Raw genomic sequence first — 21,232 nt, 5'->3', positions numbered from 1 at the left:
ACTATGATAACTAAGAATGAAGAGTTAGAGTCCAAAAAACACTGGGAAGAAAATCTTGCCGAAGCAAGAAGGGTCATTCCAGCAACAGTCAAGGACGGTAAGAAGGAATTGAGAGGGTGCATAGCCAGTAGCACCCCTTATACTGGCACATGAGTGCATGGCTCCAGCAGGCACTAGAGCTCGGCCAGTGGATACCCCTAAGGGAAAAATCTCCAGCGCGTGCTGGAGGGTGTGCACATACCTAATATGGAATGGACATGAACAAGCACTCGAAGAAAAATATTGAACATTAAGAGTCATAATGACTGGCTTCCCCTCTCTTGTGCTCAGAAAGCATGAGTAACCTCAGTCTTACACTTTTGTGATGAGTGTACCTTTGTAGATCATGTTCTGAACTTCCACAGTATGGAAAAAAGATGACAAAGCACCCTTCTATTTTTACTATGGAATATGAAAGCTGCTCAAAGATATTCAAAAACACTATTGTCAAACAAAATAATTCAGTTTAAAAATCTGTATATAGTCTATCCAATCTGGTAAAATTCAACAGTATGCACAGGCATTAACACTTTATATTGTATTAAAATGTAACATCCATTATCCAAATATATCAAAATCCACTCACAAATAATTGTATTACCTTTGTATCCTTGTTCAGTCTCCCTGAGATCAATTTTAGTTATTGGCTTGAAATCGGTGTCCCATAACCGAATACAACCATCTCTCCCACCAGTGGCAAAACCTTCCTCACAACCATACATACTAAAAATTCCAGCCTGTTAATCAATAGTATAATAGTTTTGAAAGTTGATAATAATTTAAACATAAAAACAAATCCAAGTGTGTTTGAGTATGCTCTTCTTAAAGCAGAAACTGTTAAGAACTGTTAGATAATACTGTTTAAAAGACAAGATGCTCTCCACTCAGAAAACAAACCAAACACACAGGTGACAGTTTATTTCAAGTGCTATCTTACCAATCCATTGATTGTGAATTATAATGGAACTTTTTGTATAAATGTCATACACATAGTGTACATATGTGACTGTAAATTAAATTTAATTAATGTTGTTACAAAGGAGTATTAATTAAACGATAGGACACTCACAATAAATGGTCACCCAGAATAAACAAAACAAGCAAACAATTGATACAAATATTCTTACAGGTGCAGAGATGGCTCAGACAACGTTTCATGAATTCAGTTCAGGAATCATTTGGAATCTGATGTAAACTGAAAGAGTTTGCATTTCATTTTTTGTTGGCACAAAAAGTATCTACTGTAGTTTGAATTGCTTTTTCACTTTTAAAAAAGGCAAAATTTATGGATTGCCATGTTCTTCTACATTACAATAGTTTTACAGTACTTGTTAGAATGCTTACTAATGTATCACCCACCTTGTCTCTACTGTAATATCTTTTATTGGACCAACTTCTGTTGGTGAGAGAGACAAGCTTTCAAGCTTACATAGAGCTCTTCATGAGGTTTGAGAAACTTAAATCAGAGTGTCACAACTAAGTACAAGATGGAACAGGTTGTTTAGCATAAGTAGTTAACACATATTTCAAGGGATCATTCAAGATTAAGTGGCCGTTAGTAGGTTATAGATTGTTGTAATAAGCCATAAATCCAATCTCTCTATTCAGTCCATGATTTTTAATGTCTACCAAAGTTATTAATTTAAGCTTCCAGACTCAACTTTTGGAAGTGTTATGCAGGTTTCCTTTGAGGATGAGGACGGAGAGGTCAAATATAAAGCGATTGCTTTGTGAAAAGTGTTCACCCACAGGTGAAGTGATGTTTTTGTCTTTTATCATTTTTCTGTGTAAGTTCACCCACATAGTTGTTATTGGGGCATTTAGTGCACTAAATGAGGTACACAACATGTTATGAAAGGCATGTGTAGGGCCCATGGATCTTGAAAGGGGTGTTGTGGGATTTTTTTTATCATTGTAGTAGTGGAAGATATGTCTGCAAGTTTTGCATCTGTTGTTCTGGCAGGGTCTGACGCCACTTTGAGTTGGTATGTCCTGGTCTGTGGGGAGCTTGTGTGTGATGAGGAGGTTGGAGAGGTTGGGAGGTTATTTGAAGGCCAGAAGAATGGGTCTGTACCTATTGGGTTCCAGGAAGTGGGCGGGCAGGAGCCTGCCCACTGCTTAAGGACCCCCACCCCAGCCTAAGGGGAAGATCTACAGGACCTGGAAACCAAATTTTTCTGGGGGACAACTAATGAAATAACAGGGACAGGAGTGCAGTCAAAGGGTCAAAAGAAGGAAGCCTGACAGGGACACCGAGCAGAGAACCCCGGACAGCACCCACTGCTCCTCAAAGGCATCAAGAGAGCCAGTGGACGCCGCCCAGAGGAACTCTGCCCGGATACGTGAACAGATAGAGGATCGGAAACAGGCCCCACAGACACAGGAGTCTCCATTGGCCAACCTCCTCTCCCTGGTTTTATACATGGCCGTTTTAGCCAGGGCCAAGAGGAGGTTGACCAGGAGGTCCCGTGACTTTGTGGGGCCATGGATAGGAGTGCATAGAGAAGGAGGTGAGGGGAAAAGTGCAGCCAGAAACATAACAGGATATTTGTGAGGAGCCGGAATAGGGGCTGCAACCTGGAGCACTCCAAGTAAATGTGTACCAGAGTCTCCCTCACGCCGCAGAAGGGGCAGGTGTCTGGGATAGGGGTAAAACGCGCCAAATACACGCCCGTGCTCACGGCCCCATGAAGGAGCCGCCAGCTGATATCCCCGCTGGGCCTCGGGACCAGGGTGGAGTATTGGCTGGCCCACCAGGGCTCCTCACCTTCTAAAGGTGGCAGGAGGTCCCGCCACTTTGTATTGGTGCAGGACACGAGGGTGAGGAAGTAAAGAGTGTGGAGCACAAGCGTGTATAGGTGTTTCCTTGGTGCGGTCTGGAAACAAACCGGCTGCAAGTCGTACAGCCAGCTCATGGAGAAGGGGCAGGGGGACCGGTTGGGTCCACAAGAGTGGGTCTATAATTGGGTGGTCACCTGCTCTTGCCCTGAAGGGCTGAAAAGCCAGCTAGGCTAGAAGCTGGGCTGAGTGGGGAAGTAGCTGCAGCTGGGCCACGCCCCAGTCAGGGCCCAGCTGGCCCTTATAAAGGCTGGGAGCCAGAAGTTCAGGCAGACTCTCTCTGGCTGGAGAGAGAGACAGGCCTGGCTGTGGGGGAATTCACCTGAGGGACCTAGAGTGAGGCAGGGCTGGGGAAAGGCCTCAGGAGCTGGGAAGCTCTAGGCCAGCAACTCCCCAGGCTGCAGGGTCTGGTCCCAGGCCCATATAAGTATTGGGGTTGCAGAGGGGCAGCCTGAAGGTGGGTAAAGGCAGCCAGTCCAAACCCCTTGTTTCCTGTGATGATTGGCTTTTACACTGCAGTCCGCCCCAGGGTGCGGGGCTAGATGGTGACTGGCAGTAGCCATGACTGAGGCGGTATGGGGATAGTGGGTGAAAGTTCCCTGGGGCGGGGAGACCCAGGGAGTGGGGGGCACTGCCAGGGGGCAGCACCCAAGGCAAGGGCACCAGATCCTGGGAGGGACCAGGGACGAGTGGTAAGGTGGGATCACTGGCCTGCGGAGGGCGCTCTGGGCTGGAAATAGAGCTAATTCCCAGGATGACCAGCAGGAGGCGCCGCCAGCTGAGTCCAAACCCTTACAGGGTCCAGGAAAGATTTATTTCCGGGTGGGGTATGCATTGAATATGGGTTGTAGTTGTTTGATAATACCCCATATGGGTTCTAGTGATGGGTGGTAGGTGACAACTAGGGGTGTGTGGTCAGAGGGGGGGTTATTTCTCTATTGAAGCAGGTTCTCTTGGGGTATTTGGGTGGCTCATTCCATGATGGAACTCAATTTTTGAATATTACTGTGATTCTTCATACAATGTCAGCAAAGCTGTGTCTTTCTTAGGCTCATAACCACTGAGGCTCAGCAACAACTGTATATCGAGACTGTTGTTTCTACCAAGGTTCCAGAAATATAAATCCCCTGGGTAGCTCTTATAGCATAACACTAAGGAAACAATCCCTACCCACATGTTCAGAGAAAACACAGTGGAACACTGTATTCAATACTGTATTCAATACAGTTGTTTCTAGCAGTTTCAAATGTATTGAGGACAAGATGTTAAAAGAATGCTCTGCCTTTACCTTGAGAACAAAAGGAAACATGAACATATGTAATCTAATTAAGGCACTAAAGTTGAATGTTTAGGAATATGAAATAAACATTTACAGTAGTAAAATATGCCTCTGCTATTTTTTTAGCTCCAGTGTTCATCTACACTGAATAGATTGAGATTTTTGTTTGATTCAAATTACATTTTTAGTATTTAATGAGAGTTTTTAAAATCATTTCCACGTTATGTGAGCAAGCCAAAGAGAAATTCCATTGTAAAGCAGATTTGCTCATGTTCTTATTGCCTTGGTTACTGAGAAAAACACATAAGATGCTTGTTATGCTTAAGATCTCATTTTAATGAAAATCCTTGGTATGGAATATTGGGAATCCTATTTTAAATAAGACTAGCATATTAAATAAGACTAACATATTAGAATCTATGTTTATACAATTGGTCTATTCAGAACTGAAGGCACCTTAAAAATCTATCAAGATGATACCTTACATTTAAGTCTGTTTGGTGAAATCAGTATCAAAACTACACACAAACAAACAACAGCAGCAGTTCTGTCAGTAGAACAAGATACTGTAGCTAATACTTAAATACCTACATAATCAGAGTATAAAGTGAACAATTCATAAAGTCTTAGTGAACACTATACATTCTGTTACGATTTGACACAGATTAGAATCTTTTGAAATATTACAGATCCATTACAGTTCTTCAATTCAGTGAACAAGGTTAATTTTCATAAGTTAGAATTAAAAATATAACTTACACTGTGAGCTCCTTGAATTGTGCGGACTAAGTTTAGCCCTTTCCAAACATAGATGTCTCCATTTAAAGCACCAGAGTACGTGATATCTTCTTTTGTACATGCTAAGCAAAGGATAGTTTGGAGATCTCCTGTTTTGCCAAATATTCCTCTTTTTGCTGTCAGTGCATTTCCACACAACGTCCAAAACTATGAAATGTAAATGATACATGAAGAGAAGTCTCTGCAGCATTTTTGGTTTTGACATCAGTTTGCAGATGTTTACAGACATCTCTACATATTGTTCAGTAACTGAGCTAGACACTTATATGGATCTTGCCTCTTAACTGACTGTTCCATCATGCTACAAATAACTTATAAAGAATGGAAAACTACCACAGTAGATCTTAAGATCACATACACAATGTGATAGTTAATTTTTTTGTGTGTATATGTATTAAACTGAAAAATAACTCATGCTGTTTTATTATTGTTACCCTCATTCTTCTAATAACCTCACCCTCACTTTGTCTGTCACCTTTTCATGTGTGATATATAATAGAATGGAATCTTCTTAAACAAGGGACTTGTCTTGTTTGTTTGCAGAGCTCCATACATAACTATGGGCTGTAGAAATAAAAAATAAGACCAAGTCCTGAGGTCTTCTCTTAGTACTTATTCATGTAAAATTCCCATCAAGTTTGCCTGAATGAGGATCAAGTAAGACTCTCAGAATTTAGCCCAACAGTAGTGTGTGCTGATAGGAAGTCATGAAAGACAAGATTATGAGCCATTTATAACCATTAGATTGTAATCTGAGACAAATTAAGAACATGCTTTGGGCATTTATAACAAAATTCAGATCTTGATATGAACTTCCTTAGAGTTGAAAGTGTTTGGATCAAGGATTTTGGTTTGGGGCCCATCTCCAATTTCCATATCTTTTTAACATAGGCCTAATTCCAGGTGTGGAAGGGGAACATTTTCCACACAGCTTTCAAACTTGGGGAACACTATACTGCCCCCCCCACCTAATTTTTGGTTGGCTGTAGAGGGAGAAAGGGGAGGCAGCAAATTATACCTAGTTTAAGACTCATTAGAACTCATAACTGCTGCCCCACTAACAACAGTTTAGCAAAATAATTCAATAGGAGGTGGCATATCCAGTGCAGCCTCCACCCCAGCAGGGGATATTGATGTGGACACAGCAGCAAAATGAAGACAAACACATGCATGGAATAAAGCAGCAGGCTGCAAATTTTATTAAACTTTAACAAAAGGGATGGGCCCTACTTGTCCATCACCCATATTCTCCTATACCATATAACCCATAACGTAGTGTGGCTCTCCTCAGCCTACCCCCAGGACTCAGCTCTGTCTGAGTCTCAGCACCCTCCCCCATGAATGGGACAGAAGATGCAGCAGGGTTGTGACCTCAGCCTATGAGGGCCACAAGATCTGCCTCTATCACATGAGCCCAAGGCCCGTCACCAAAATCCAAGATCTTTTACCTCTTGGAGCCATTCATTTTATTCTCTTAGCCACAGTAGAAACTGGCTGCAAGTTGTGACAAATAAACACCATCACTCCAGTACCTCAGTCAGGCAGTAAGAGCATTCCTATTTAACCCACTGTGGCTTGAAGATGCTGCAAGGATGACAAAAGACTCTCTGGTCCTCTGCCAATTGGCCCATGGAAGAAAAAATTCCTTCCTGACTCCCTAAACAGGCGATCAGCTAGACCCGCAGCACCTGTCTGGCTGGGTTCCCATTCCTACTTCGAATGGGTAGGCTGGGCTGCTGGAATGGAGCTGGAAGAGGCTCCACATTGTCCCTGCACCAGATAAATCTTGGGAGCTGGGGAATGTTGGCCAATCTGCACCCCTCTCCTCTAGCTGGCAAATCGGTGCCTCCCAGGGGGAGGAACTTCCTATTGTCCCTTGCTAAGTGTCCTTGCTACTGGGACTATCCCCATTTCAGCACTTACCCTACCAACTTCCCCGCCCACTGATGTGGGTGGCCAGCATTTCTGACTAGGCAGGAGGTAGCAGCTGTGATTCCTGCCTACAGCAAGTTCAGCGACAGACTCAACTCCATTCCAGCCTGGGGCCCTCTGGCCAAGTGTCTGTGGGACACAGATTGCCAGGACTGAGTGTCTACAGAAGAGAGAACTCAGACTCTGCTCTTCCTCCTGTACCACTTAGGGATAATTTTATATGTGGCAAGTCACTTTTGCCAAGACTTTTGCTAAACTTAGGTACCTAACTATATATGTAGGAAGCTAAATTAACCTGATCCTGCAAAGTAATTAATAAGAAAAATAAGAATAACACCTACCTCTTACACAGTGTTTTTAAGTGTAGACCTCAAAGCTCTTCACAATCTTTTAAATGTATTTAAAAGCCAATGGTACTTACTCATCTGAAATTGCATGCAGGCTTTGAGAAATGTGGAAGGTTGCAGGTGTGGCTTTGATACCCAGCCTAGACATTCAGCAAAAAGCTCAGCTGCAGTACACTTCAGAAATAGTTTGGGTTGCTTGACTAGAGAGAAGCTCAGAGAAAAGACTACACTTTCCCCATTTCTTCCTCCCCAAATATTAATCTTGATTCTACAACACAGAGTAAATACTCTATAGTATAGAGCTGGAGAAGCTATTTATGTTATCTACCTCTAAGTTCAAGCAGAGATCCCATCCTTCTAACCTTAAGATATAGTATGGACTACTGTTTGTACATCTTTTGATGGGAATCCAACACCTAATCCTCAAAGATTTCAACACACAGTTTTATGGCATGCCTTAATCTGTATCTGTTTGTTTGGATGGTTAATTATGACCATTTTAACAAAGCATGGGTGCTAACTAAAGATAGGTTTTTGAGAAGCAGCTTGCAGAACACAGCAAATGGCATAACTACTGCCAAAACCACCCCACAGTTTTGAAAATAGTGTCAGTTTAGCGTTCAAACTTCTCAGCCACCAGAGCTAGAAAGATTAGCAAGTTTCCTAAAACTTCTGTTTAAAATTTTTCCCACCTCTAATCATGGGAAATAATTGCCATCTGGTAGAGATGCATCTCAAAGACAGGGGAAAACAGAAAACTTTGGCCAAGTGAGGGACTTCCTCCAAGCTTTGCATAAACCCAAGGAGGTTTTATCCAAAATATGAACCTTTTGGGGGGGATTTTCATTTTGCTTTCAATTTTACTTAAATTTTGGTCCCATTTAAATTTTGATACTAGGCAACAAAGTAAGGCAACAGGAAGGTAATTTACAAATATGTATTTAGGTCCACATGTGCCTCCTGTGCAAAATTGTGGGAAGGAACAAATACTGGAGCTGTGGAGTACTCAGGTTCTCTCCTCAGTTCCCTGAGATCAGAGGTACAGGGAGCTGGGCCAAAAAATGGAGTGGAAAACCAAGGATCTCTAAGAAATCTGACTCCCAAAGCTGCAGAGGATGTCTAGCAGCATGGAGTGACTCCTCTCATACCTTCTCTGTAGTCTCTGTCCAGACTGGCTGAGCAGTTAGGATCCCTATCTCATTCATAAGAACATAACATAAGAATGTCCATACTGGGTCAGACCAATGGTCCATCTAGCCCAGTATCCTGTCTTCTGACAGTGACCAATGCCAGGTACTTCAGAGGGCATGAACAAAACAGGTAATCATCAAGTGATCCATGGTTCTGCAATTTTCTTAGCCTCAGTGAGTGAATCAATCCTTTCAGACCTTTTCAATGATGTCTTATTGAGATTTAACTAGGAAGAGATAACTGAAGATGTTGGTGAGCAGTTTGGTGGAATAGAGAGGGCAGAAGCCAAAAATGGGAGTGAGTATTGGTAAATATTAAGACATTAAATGTTTATACTTTGCTTGATAAGCTGTCCTGCACTGCAATCACTTCATATTTCTGAAAGTTTCCCTCATCATCTCGAATTGGCTGCAAACCTAGAAAACTAGATAGTGTTCATGGGCTTTGGGGGTGCCAGGATGCCACCTACTGAAAGAAAATAGGCAAGCAGTTCAGGACATCGAATGACTTCATAAACATTAACAAATGAAAATATAAAAGCAACAAAACCAATTTACCTTTATATGTTTCACTCCACAGCTAACCATTCTGTTTGGCTGATATGGATCCCAGGAAATATCAAAAATCTGTTAAAAATATTCAAAGATGCTACTTTGAATTATAAACCAGTTGAATCTGCCATATATTTAATTTACTTTTGCACATTTTTAAATGCAGTTCTATTGCTCAGTATTTGATTAAATCAACAGCATAATGTTTAGGTGAATATAATGCTGTATGACATGAATGACAAGTATAACTATAGCTAGACTGAGGGATAATGCAGACATGTGCTTGCAGGCTTCCACACACAGCTCTGCCAGCAGATCTCATTCATAACTTGCAACAACCCACCTATTATAGTCCCAGAGAACATTTACTGTGCCAAACTGGGGAAAATAAAGTGCAAGTTGTGTGATGTGAGCTAATGTCCCCCAAAAGTTAAGAGGAGAGACCATTACTCATCTTCACTCATTATCTATGGGAAAAGGTGTACCCAGGTCAGGTTAGGCAATACTAACCCAATATGCCATCTTATGTAATGCAGCTAAAGTGGTAATATTCACAGAAATTTACATAATAAAATTACATTAGTCATTTTGGCAAGCAATATATATTTTTGTATATAATACAAAGTAAGCATATTTCAAAATTAAGAACTATATCCCACATTTTTTACTCAGAACTCCTGTTGAGGTCAATGGGAACTTAGTCTCAGTAATAACTGCACAATCAGGCCCTCAGGGAAATATTGTATAAAGTTTGAAAATAAAGAGTTTATACTATGGCCCAAACTTTCAAGAGTGCCTCAGTCTTTGGTTCTCCATCTTTAGATACTTTAGAGGGGCCTGAATTTCAGAAAACACTGAGCAGCCAACCTCTGAAATTCAGGCCCTTTCATGGTGTCTCAATTTGAGTACCCAAAAATTGAGGCACCCAAATCACTAGTTTCTTTTTAAAATGTAGACTAGTGATATTCAGACCTCAGAGGTTCAGGAGCCAAACTAGCAATCAACATTACCCAAAAGAGCCACAGTAGTGTGAATTGTTTCATTTACTATATATATACACACACACACACACCCACACACACACCCCTTGCCTAATTTCTCCATTTTGATTCAAAGCACAGTAGCTACTCCAGTCAGTTAACAAGTATTTTATCATGTTAAGTATGCAACCAGTCATTTAGTATAATAAACACTGTCTTTCAAAATATAAAATGTAAATCTTCTTTATAAAAAGTTGTGATTTTGAAGTATTTTCTAAGTACTATACTTCTTAAAATATGTAAATGACAGACTGCAGCAATGTCTTATGACCCTCACACCAGAAAAGACTTTTTCCATTACTGGTGTTCTTCAAGATGTGTTGCTCATGTCCATTCAATTTAGGTGTGTGTGCTCACCACATGCACCGGTGCCAGAAGTTTTTTCCCTCAGCACTATCTGTAGGAGACTGGCTCCAGCGCCCCCTGGAGTGGCGCGAACATGCCATGGTATATAGGGCACTGCCAGTTCCCCCCACCTCAGTTCCTTCTTGAGTTGCCTGGCATGGGACCTTGCTCACACCCAGTCTTATCCTTTCCCTTGCGGGAGGTTGGAGACCAGCCTCGCCCCACCTTCTTGGCCTTCTTGGTTGGAGCCATGGATGGGGAACGATAGTGGCCAGTGGACAGTCCCAGTGGGGCACTGCGTACTGAGGTCGTGGTACTCGGCGCCGAGTTGGAGCGTTGCTCTGGTGCCAGTGTGAGGGCCAACTCCATAAGGCACGTTCTTAAACAAATATTGCACTCCTTCTTAGTCCTTGGCTTGGAGGACTTGCAAATTTTGCACTTCTCACTAACTTGTCCTTCGCCCAAGCAACACAGACAACTGCTGTGTGGTTCACTAGTGGGCATGGGTCTCTTGCAGCGATCACAGAACTAAAAGCCTGGGGACTGGGGCATGCCCCATCCCGAGGCAAAGTCCCATTCGGAACCTATGAAGTCTCTAACTATAGCTAAGGGATTTACAAACACTAACAGAAAACTATATACACTTTAATACAAGAGATAGCTAGTTCGTACGAACGAGCAGCAACAGCACTAGCTGAAGCAGCAACAGTTCCAGCACCATCACTGGAGACAAGAAGGAACTGAGGCTGAGGGGAACCGGCGGTGCCCTGTATACCATGGCTTGTGTGTGCCACTCCAGGGGGCATCAGAGCCAGTCCCCTACAGATACTGCTGAGGGAAATACTTCCGGCATTGGTATATGTGGCAACCACACACACCTAAGTTGAATGGACATGTTCTCGAAGAAGAACAAAAACATTCAACCACTAGAATTTAGGATCAGATTAGACAATCCCCTGCCAAACACCCTTTTACTTTCACTGTGGGGAGGGCTTGAAGGGCTAAGTGTTGAAACACTTCGATCATGGCTTAGAGAAACAGAGCCTGAAACAGCTCCCTTTGAAGTCAGTAGCGAAACTTCCACAGACATCAATGGGAGTTGCATCAGACCCTAAAAGAGTAATTTTGAAAAACGAATAAAAACATTAATCTTGATGTGTTAGAAATATAGTACACAACAGTGAAGCACTGAACTCACCCAACTCACAAACACAGTACATACAGACAGTATAAACACATATTGTTTTGTTCTGTTGCCATTATTTATGTATATTCTATCATGTGAAATATTCACAGATATACCATGCATAGTAAAATATATATGCACAGTGAAAAGATTCATTTATCTTAATGATCATATGTGTGTGTGTGTTTGTGTGGTTTTTTTTGACTGGTGGTGAAATTGCTTTGACATTTCCTAATTTTGGGCAATATACTCCACTCAGATCCACTTGATGGACCTTGCTGTGCACTAACTTAATGAAAAAATAATACAATTTAGAAACAAAAATTTTACAGAAGTTATTGGGAAATGCTTCAGACAAAATTCAGATAATTCCTTCTATATGATTACCCTATCTGAATGGCCAGTAGCTGTTGCTAGTAGTTTTCCTTTCTTCCAATCCCAAATACATACTGTATTTTTGGCATCCAGTCCCACTGAGGCTAAACACTAAGGGGGAAAAAAAAGCATCTAGTTAATTGAAGATCAGCCCAAAATAAGTCTTTCAACTGAGCATAGTATGTGTACAAATATGACTCAAATTAAAACTAAATTGCTAAAGATACCATCAAGATATCCATGTTAAAAATTTATTTATTATTAGGACATGCCAAAAATTCTAGTCTTTTCTAGAAGCTTGAAATTAATTACCTGACTTTTAAGTGTACCATACATAGGCTAAATTCATCAGAAGATCTGAAGCATTTGCTTCAGTAGCACAACAATCTGGCATTCACATCTTACTGACCTGTTATTAAAAATAAATGGGTGATTAAAACACTCCTCTCCCACCACGCACACCACCACATTTCATTATGTCTATGGTGCTCATTTTTGTGGACTTTTCTAGTAGCATTTTATAACTATAATTTATCCTTTAATTTTCAATTTTGTTTTTGAAAGAATGCATAATTAATTATTTTAACAGCTTAATACAAATAAATGAACTGCCCTCTCCCAAGAAACAAAGAAAGCAAAAATCCCTTTTTGTCCAGGCTATGGCTATAGACAAACAGACGAAGAAGAGATGTTTAAGATATAAATTAGCATACCAAGTCTCTTCAAATTTTGCCTAATTTCACAGGTCCTTATGAGGATGCAGGAACATAGAAATTTTCCTATTGGATAACACCAGTGGTTCATCTGGTTCAGTATCCTGCCTCTCCACCCAGTCGGTGGGGGAAGGGTGCAGGTGGGTCCACCCCCAGCCATAGAACTGCCGGGTAACCGGAGGATGGCTTAGAGACCCTTGCTCCAAGCGGAAGGAATAATCCTCGGTGCATACACCCTCAGTCATAGTATGACTGAGCATAGGAGGAGAACTTAGGGTTTCTCACTCTGCCCAGGACGGGGCTTTGGATTTGGTGTATGGACCCTCGGTGGTAGAGGACCGAGTAATATGGAGGGAAGCTTAGCGTCCTGCCCTCCAGCCCGGGAGGGAGTGAGCATTGTAAGCCCCAGTGCCGGTGTGGGCAGTGTTAGGATATAGATATTCAGGCCTGTCTGTAAAGGCCTATACTCTAAGAATTTAGGTGTATTCTTATCACTTGGCTAGTGATAGAGGTATAAAAGAAAGAATCAAAACCACTGTCTGCCAGTGTAAGGGCCTTCTCTTACTGTGACAGTTTGTGGTCCTGTGCTTAGGCTCAGGCCTTTGGCTAAGCAGCAGAGGCAGCCATAAGCTGGGAAGCGAACGGTCACATCCTCACATTCCAAACTAGTCACATTGAAATAAGGTGCTATTGGGCTGTTAGGCACTATCAGGACAGAATTGTATTCCTATCACCTCCAGAGAAAGGGAAGTGCCTAGAAAATGTAAAAGGAAACTTAGTTTGATAGCATCCTGTCTGGCAAGAACTCACTTATCAATAGCTGGGATGTGAAATCCTCACTTCTGTATTGTTTTGTCATTATAGTTCCCACTTTGCTGTTGTTTGTCTGTATAATCTCTGTCTGGTTCTGTGATTGTTCCTGTCTGCTGTATAATTAATTTTGCTGGGTGTAAACTAATTGAGGTGGTGGGATATAATTGGTTACATAATCATGTTACAATATGTTAGGATTGGTTAGTTAAATTTCAGGAAAATGATTGGTTAAGGTATAGCTAAGCAGAACTCAAGTTTTACTATATAATCTGTAGTCAATGAGGAAGTGACTGGGTGTGGGTGGGGGTGGGCATGTGGGTGTGTGAGATGGGAACAGGGAATGGGGGTAAGAAAATTGGAATCATGTTTTGCTAAAGGGGGAAATGGGAACAGGGAATGGGAGTAAGGAAGATGGAATCATGTTTGGCTAAGGGTAGGAATGGGAACAGGGACACAGGTGTAAGGCTCTGTGGTGTCAGAGCTGGGAAGGAGGATACTAAGGAAGGAAACTGGAATCATGCTTGCTGGAAGTTCACCCCAATAAACATCGAATTGTTTGCACCTTTGGACTTCGGGTATTGTTGCTCTCTGTTCATGTGAGAAGGACCAGGGAAGTAAGTGGGTGAAGGAATAAGCCCCCTAACAGGCAGCGTGAAATCTCCCATGATTAAAAGACCTTCAGAGTGGTACTAACGGTTTGTGATAATAATGTTCAGGAAACAGAAGGGTACAGCTACGGACTCGGGAGTCCCACAATCGTGGGCAATGGCATAAACAGTGGGGTCCCAGGAGGCTGGGGGACTGGGTGCCCATGCCACGGGGGAGGCAGCAAAGGGGGACGGGACCCTCTTACCTCTTGCAAAGGGGTGGGTGGGGAACTCTCCCAGCTGGAGAGGGCTCTCACCAAAGTGGGATACAATCCCTGGGGTTCTGTGGCGGAGCTTCAGAGGGGCGTGCTTACTTGGCAGGATTTACTAGACTTGTATGCCGAGTATGAAAAGCAAAAGGGTAAAAACCTAGGGGCAGCTGTGGGCTCAGTATGGACTGCAGCAGCCATGTGGTATCAAATGTCGTCGGGACAGAAAGAGGAGTTGGGGAGAAGGGAAGAGACATGTACCCGACAACTAGTGGAAATTGAGCAACTAAAAGCGCAAATCACTAATCAGGCAGCAACCGAAGCCTACACCCAAGAAAAGCTGCAAGTACTGGCCCTTCAGGGGCTTGTCAAAGATTTGACCATTCGTGCTCAGCATACGCCACAGTGGCAGTGTGACTGACACGAAAAGGAAATTGAACAGTTAAAACATCAGTTGGCCGTATGTTCAGTCCAGGTGGCGAGCCTCACGGGGGATGATTCAGGTTGTAGAACTGATCAATAAAATTGTTTTTAATTGTTCACTTATATTAATATAACTTCATAAGCAAAGTTTTTATGAATGAAACAACATTCATTCATGAAACCGATTACCCCAATAACTGGCTAATTGAGTTTCACTTTCAATCCAATTGCTGCTTAAATCACTCAAACTTACACTGTTTCAACATTCAGAGTAACAGCCATGTTAGTCTGTATTAGCAAAAAGAAAAGGAGTACTTGTGGCACCTTAGAGACTAACCAATTTATTTGAGCATGAGCTTTCGTGAGCTACAGCTCACTTCATCGGATGCATACTGTGGAAACTGCAGAAGACATTATATACACAGAGACCATGAAACAATACCTCCTCCCACCCCACTCTCCTGCTGGTAATAGCTTATCTAAAGTGATCATCAAGTTGGGCCATTTCCAGCACAAATCCAGGTTTTCTCACTCCCCCACCCCCCTCCAAAAACCATTTTTTTGGAGGGGGGTGGGGGAATGAGAAAACCTGGATTAGTGCTGGAAATGGGCCACCTTGATTATCATACACATTTTAAAGAGAGTGGTCACTTTGGATGGGCTATTACCAGCAGGAGAGTGAGTTTGTGGGGGGGGGGGCGGAGGGTGAGAAAACCTGGATTTGTGCTGGAAATGGCCCAACTTGATGATCACTTTAGATAAGCTATTACCAGCAGGAGAGTGGGGTGGGAGGAGGTATTGTTTCATGGTCTCTGTGTATATAATGTCTTCTGCAGTTTCCACAGTATGCATCCGATGAAGTGAGCTGTAGCTCACGAAAACTCATGCTCAAATAAATTGGTTAGTCTCTAAGGTGCCACAAGTACTCCTTTTCTTTATGTTTCAACATTCTAACTTCTGCTCACTGTTTGTCATTCATTATACTTGTCTGTATTGTAACTTCTGTTCACTGTTTGCCATTCCTTACACTTGTCCATATTGTAACTCAAACTCCATTTTAACTTGTTCCAAACTCCATTTTAAAATGCTCACTCCATTTTGTAAAAGCTTGCTGCAACCTTCATTTTTGCAAAACCCTGCTGTAATCTTATTAGCTTAGTTTAGATGTGTGAATGAGGTATGTATGGATGATGGCATCAACTTCCAGCCTCAGCCTGTCCTGATGAAATAAAGTATAAGCACCAATGGCTGAAGAAGCAGACAACAGCCCTGACAAAGCAAGAAGAGTCCACCCTAAAAAGAAAAGAACAAAAGTACAATTGAAGAAACACCAAAGCCAGGTTCCAGGCTGAAAGTCATGTCTGCAACTGACGTGTTATCAATCACACCAAACCCAGAGGCAGCAAGACACAGCAAGACCTATAGACTCTGGATTCAAACTAAAGCCTACAAAAAGGATGGATGAGATGGAAGATTTTGGAGGGTAACATTCTGCTGCCAACTTGGAAGGACGTCGGTGCATGCCCAATAGAGACCCAGCTCTTCCTTGTGCCCAACTCTTCTGGCCAGTTAGCTGCCACAAGCTATGAACCCAAGCCACGAACTCAAGCTACACTCAGGACTGGTAACTACACAGCAGCTGCAGAACATTTGGGGGGGGGGGTGTACATAGGTATTAGATATTAGTTATTGGTCATAAATCAAATTGTGTTATAATAAAGGTGACATCTTGTCTTGTCCCCTGAAACGATCCTGTGTAGTTTTGTCTGCATAACAGGGTGACCCGTGTGAGGGCTTTGGTTTTTCCCTTTGCGAGGATCCCCAAGGGTAGGTGGATTCTTGTTGCACCCCGATAGCAGCCCACATTAAAATGGAGGAGAGGTCCACTGAGCAACTCCAGGATGGGAATTGGGTCGAGACTCAGCGTATTTCAGCCAGAATTCAGAGTCCGCTGGACCCGGCAGATATGCTGGCTCGTGAGCTCGGCCCCTTCAAAACGGAAAAGGCCGCTAACTGGCTCCTTTCCCTTTGGAACATCATACATATAAATAAATTTGTCCCAGCAAGAGACTGAGCGGGTGCTCACAGCTGCCAGCCCAGAGCTGGCCTCCACCCTAAAAACCACGGTGGCCGAATTGCTGGGAAAGGGGTTGCCTGTCGTTCAAGCCTTGGCAAACATTCTTCTTTCCGCTAGGGACAAACAAAAATATTTATCTAACCTAGATCAGGCCCCTGGGCAAACCAGGTTAGACTATTTTTATCAACAGAGTTTAATTGCGGCTGTCTTGGGACAAATTCAGACGGCGAAAGCAGAGCAGCGCTTTATTGGCCAGTTTCCATGGACCGTCGCTCAGTTACGGGAGCTGATGGAAGGGATAAATGACTGGTGGAGGGATAGACTAGGGCTCTGGGCCAAAGGCGAACACGCAAATTGGGAGGTGTTAAAGGATAAAATCATGCAAATCGCTAAGCATTTTGGGGAGCCAATTAAATGGGTAAAGGTGGCGGCACCCCCACATATACCAACCGGATGCCAGGGGAAGGTGGAAAGGGGCCAACCGAGGGCCAGTCAGAACATAGGAGGGCCTGTGACAGATTTTTATTACCAATCTGCCTAGGGCGTCAGTGAATTAGGCAGATGCCACAGGATCTTTGGGGAGGAGGTACAGAACACATCAAGTGTCTAAGTTTTAAAGCTTTATTGATAAAATAATGTAACAGCAGAGAGTGCTGGGAACACTCCCACATCACTCAGGGGAAGAAAGAAAGCATTAATGTCCCAAGCTCTAACCCACTTTCATACTCACATACACGCTACCCGAGACTGGCCAAGTCTGAGTGTAACGTCAGAAGAAGAGATGTGGGGTAAAGGTGGACGGGAGTGCTGTCCTGGGCCCAGGCCGTCTGGGTCTGCTGCTGATCTCCAAAGTGCTCCAGCTCTCAGGAGGGTTTTAAGTCCTGAGCTCCTTTGGGGGTGTTTTATTTTGCGACCGCTGTTCCTGGTGCTCTTTGTGTCACTTCAAACCGGCTTGCTGTGGCCTCCTCAGTTTCCCAAAACATCCCGGCTCCGGAGACTTTGTTTTTCCTTCTATTGGCCTTTGCTGTTGCTGTTTTATTTGCTCTTACTGTCCTCACTGCTATCTCTGCAGCGCTGCTTAACTTAGTTCTTTTTTTTTTTATGGCTGCTTGGGAAAGCCTTAAGCCCCCCGTCTTTCTCGGCTGTCAGCCAAGTCTGCTGGGGCCAGCATCTTATCTTCCGACTGAGCTAGCTAAAATGTTGACTTAACCCGTTCTCTGCTCTTTTTTTCTTCTCCCCCCTCTCAACCTCTCGTACCCTGTAAAGGAAACTTCCACTCCCCACTCGCACACCTTTGACCCTCCCCAAAATGCTTTGTGATGCTTGCAACAGCGTTAGCCACAAACAATGCTTATCTGCCTTCCCCGGAGACTCCCTGAGGGGAGGGGGCCATTTGGTTGTGACAGGCCAGTTCATGCTGTTAACTAAAGAGGATGAGGAGAGGATAGTGATGGAGGTGCAGAAGCAAACTTGGCATGCCCTCAGGGCTCTGGGGGAGGACATGAGACGGTGGGATAAGAAACCCACTGTCCTGTTGGTGGAAAGGCTATTTGCCCTCTCGGCCAGGCGGGATGAACAAGCCACCAGCATCCACGAAACCTGGGCCCACATGGTGGGCGATCAGCAGCCACCCCTGCCCAGGCCCGTGGCGGCAGCCACCCCTTCCATCCCTCCGGTGGAAGATTATCGCCAGCCCCATGATCAACTCCTGCAGACTGGGGACCCCAGTTAGGGCTCTGGCTAGGGCAGCCCCATTGTCAGCCAGGGGTCCTGCTGGCAGTAGTGGGGTAAGGTAACCTGGGACTCTAACCGACACCCCAAAATTGCCATTGTACTCACTGAGTGGCCCTGTATGGCCCTACTAGACACTGGGGTGGGTACCAATGTATTAAACTTCACCCCTGTTGAGGACAACCCGGGGCTTCCCACCCATGTCTCGGCCTTCAATTCTGGGCCGCAACAGTGACAGACCTGCAACCAGGTCCCAGTGACCATTGTAGGGACGGTTTTGCATGCCTCATTTACTATTGACCCTTCATCCATGAAGAGGGTGACCTTGGGAATGCCCTGGATGCTGGAGCAGGGGCTATGGTTTAATCCTTATGACCAAGGGGGCACACTATGGCAGGAGCAGTGCATGCCTCTGCCCCAGGACGAGGGGGGGAGGTTTGCCACCGCCCCAATGACAGCGCTTACCGTAGAGGAGGAAGCATATTGGAGGCAGACAGTGCTGGGGTGTGGCAAATGTATCCATCTGACTGTGGTAGGCATAAGACAGTGCTGGTTGAGGTGGTAGGGTCCCCCGTTCCCCCACAACGCCAGTATCCTTACTCCAAAGCCACAGAGGAGGGCATAGCCGGGGTGATTGCCGACTTGGAGAAACAAGGAGTGCTCTGGACTACCCATAGCCCCTTTAACACCCCGGTTTGACCAGTGCTGAAAGTGGGAGGTCAGACCTGGCGCCTCACCATAGATTACCAGAAAGTAAACCAAGGCACCCCGATGATGGCCCCGGTGGTCACCTCAATGCCTGAGGTTTTGTTCCATGTGCAGCCACGAGACAGATGGTTTTCGGTAATCGACCTAGCCAATTGCTTTTTTGCTTTACCCCTTACCTCTGCCTCCCAGGACCACTTTGCGTTTCAGTTTAGGGGGAAATAGTTCACCTTTATGCAAGTTCACCTTTACGGCATTCCACAATGCCCCCTCCATTGCACACCAACATGTGGTGGCTATGCTAGACAAACTGCCTCCCGAGATCCGTTGCCACGTCATTTCATACATGGATGATTTGTTAGTGCACGGGGAAACGGAACCCCAGGTGCGAGATATCACCAGAACTCTGTTAAATACAGTTGAGGAAACTGGGTTCAAGTTGTCATTAAAAAAGGCGCAATTGGTCCAGCGGTCAGTCTTCTACTCGGGTATTATGCTGGGGGAAAAGGATAGGCTAGTAGATGTGGCAAAAGTCCGCGAATTGTGTGAGATGAAGAAACCCACCAATTTAAAACAACTGCACACCATTTCGGGGGGCTTTAATTTTATTCGGAATCATATTCCTGATTTTGCCACTCTCACTTGCCCCTTATGGGCACTGCTCAAAAAGAGAGCAAGGTGGAATTGGGAGGAACCGCAAGAAACTGCCTTTGATGCCTTAAAGTAAGCTGCCTTGCGAGCGCCAGTCCTCGCTTTCCCAGATACTACCAAACCTTTTTACCTCCGGCTGTCCTGCTGTCCGGAGGCACAGGGGGCTGTCCTCCTTCAGAAAAATGTGGAGGGTTGGCTGATCCCAGTTGCCTATGATTGGCCCTAAAGCAGCCAGAGGTGAAATATAGCCCCTGTGAAAAGGAGTGCTTGGCAGCGCTATGGGCAGTGCAGACTTTCCAAGCATACATCGAGGGAGCGCCAATAATATAGCAGACCCTGCACACGCCCCTGAAACACATTTTAACCAGGTCCAAAATGAGTTTGGTCTCGAATACCCACTTGGCAAAGTGGACCCTGTTTCTTACCCAAAGCGGGGTGGCATCGGAGACTCTGCAATCCTCGGATCTGCTCAGAGCAGCTTTGGTGGAACAGGGCGCCGAGCATTCTCGTGAGGTAGTGGAGCAGGAACGGACAGCTACCCGAGAATGGGACCCCCTCCCAATCCTCCACGACTAAACCCAGGCTAACCATTTATGGTTTACAGATGGATCCTGCTTTTTCCACCAAGGGAATCGGTACATCCAGTGGACAGCTCTGAGTGGAGGGAAGTGAGTCTCACTGGGAACCTAGCGCATGGTTCAGCACAAGACACTGAGATAGAAGCCGTGCTCCAGGTTCTGAAATATGAGTCAGTTGGGGAAGGACTTTGCAGTATACCTGGTAGCAGACAATGAATGTGTGGTACGAGGAGTATCAACATACATGTTTTATTGGGAAAAGGATAACTGGAATACTGCAGACTGTAAACCCTTCAAACATCAAGAAAGGTGGCAAGAGATAATGATGTTGTACAGAGCACGAAAGGGGGAGGTCTCCATCACCTGGGTGAAATCACATGCCCATAAAGACAAGGGATTACTTCATGAATGGAATGGATGAATGGATAAGATGACTCGAATCCGTTCAAGCAAGGTAGCGGCATTAGTCACAGGACTAGCAACCGCCGAGCAGGAGGACATAGTCCGAGAATTACATGAGTGGGCACATGAGGGGATGGAGGGAACACTCTTCAAAGTCAGGCAGGTGGCACAATGGCCAAAACAAAAGCAAATGGTAAATGGATTGTAGAGGGATGTCTTAAGTGTGCCCAGGTAAAGCGAGGAGGCCAACTCCCCATCCTGCAGGGGCAAAGAACCCAAGAGGTATGGCACCATCTGCAAATGGACTTTATTGATTTGCTACCAACAACAAAGGAGGGGTATAAATACCTCCTGGTGATAAC

At 44.3% G+C, this 21,232-nt stretch overlaps 1 protein-coding gene across 12 annotated transcripts in view; it reads right to left on the bottom strand.

Annotated features, from left to right (window-relative positions):
- EML6 (EMAP like 6) overlaps positions 1 to 21,232 on the bottom strand; it is a 317,349-nt gene that overhangs the window by 247,063 nt on the left and 49,054 nt on the right. For 10 of the 12 annotated variants that reach the window (XM_073339271.1, XM_073339273.1, XM_073339274.1 and 7 more), the window contains 4 exons: positions 11,934 to 12,032; positions 8,982 to 9,050; positions 4,916 to 5,101; positions 641 to 776 (listed from right to left, as the gene is read on the bottom strand). In XM_073339271.1, coding sequence (XP_073195372.1) covers positions 641 to 776; positions 4,916 to 5,101; positions 8,982 to 9,050; positions 11,934 to 12,032 — 490 coding nt within the window. Of the gene's footprint in view, positions 1 to 640; positions 777 to 4,915; positions 5,102 to 8,981; positions 9,051 to 11,933; positions 12,033 to 12,233; positions 12,271 to 21,232 lie in introns of those variants that run through there. The other 2 variants (XM_073339276.1, XM_073339278.1) reach the window with 2 other exon arrangements.

This window comes from Lepidochelys kempii, chromosome 3, assembly GCF_965140265.1.
Source record: "Lepidochelys kempii isolate rLepKem1 chromosome 3, rLepKem1.hap2, whole genome shotgun sequence".
In the NCBI taxonomy this organism is placed as follows: Eukaryota; Metazoa; Chordata; order Testudines; family Cheloniidae; genus Lepidochelys; species Lepidochelys kempii.
Note: the sequence above shows the minus strand (reverse complement) of the source record. Positions and strands in the feature narration are given on the sequence as shown.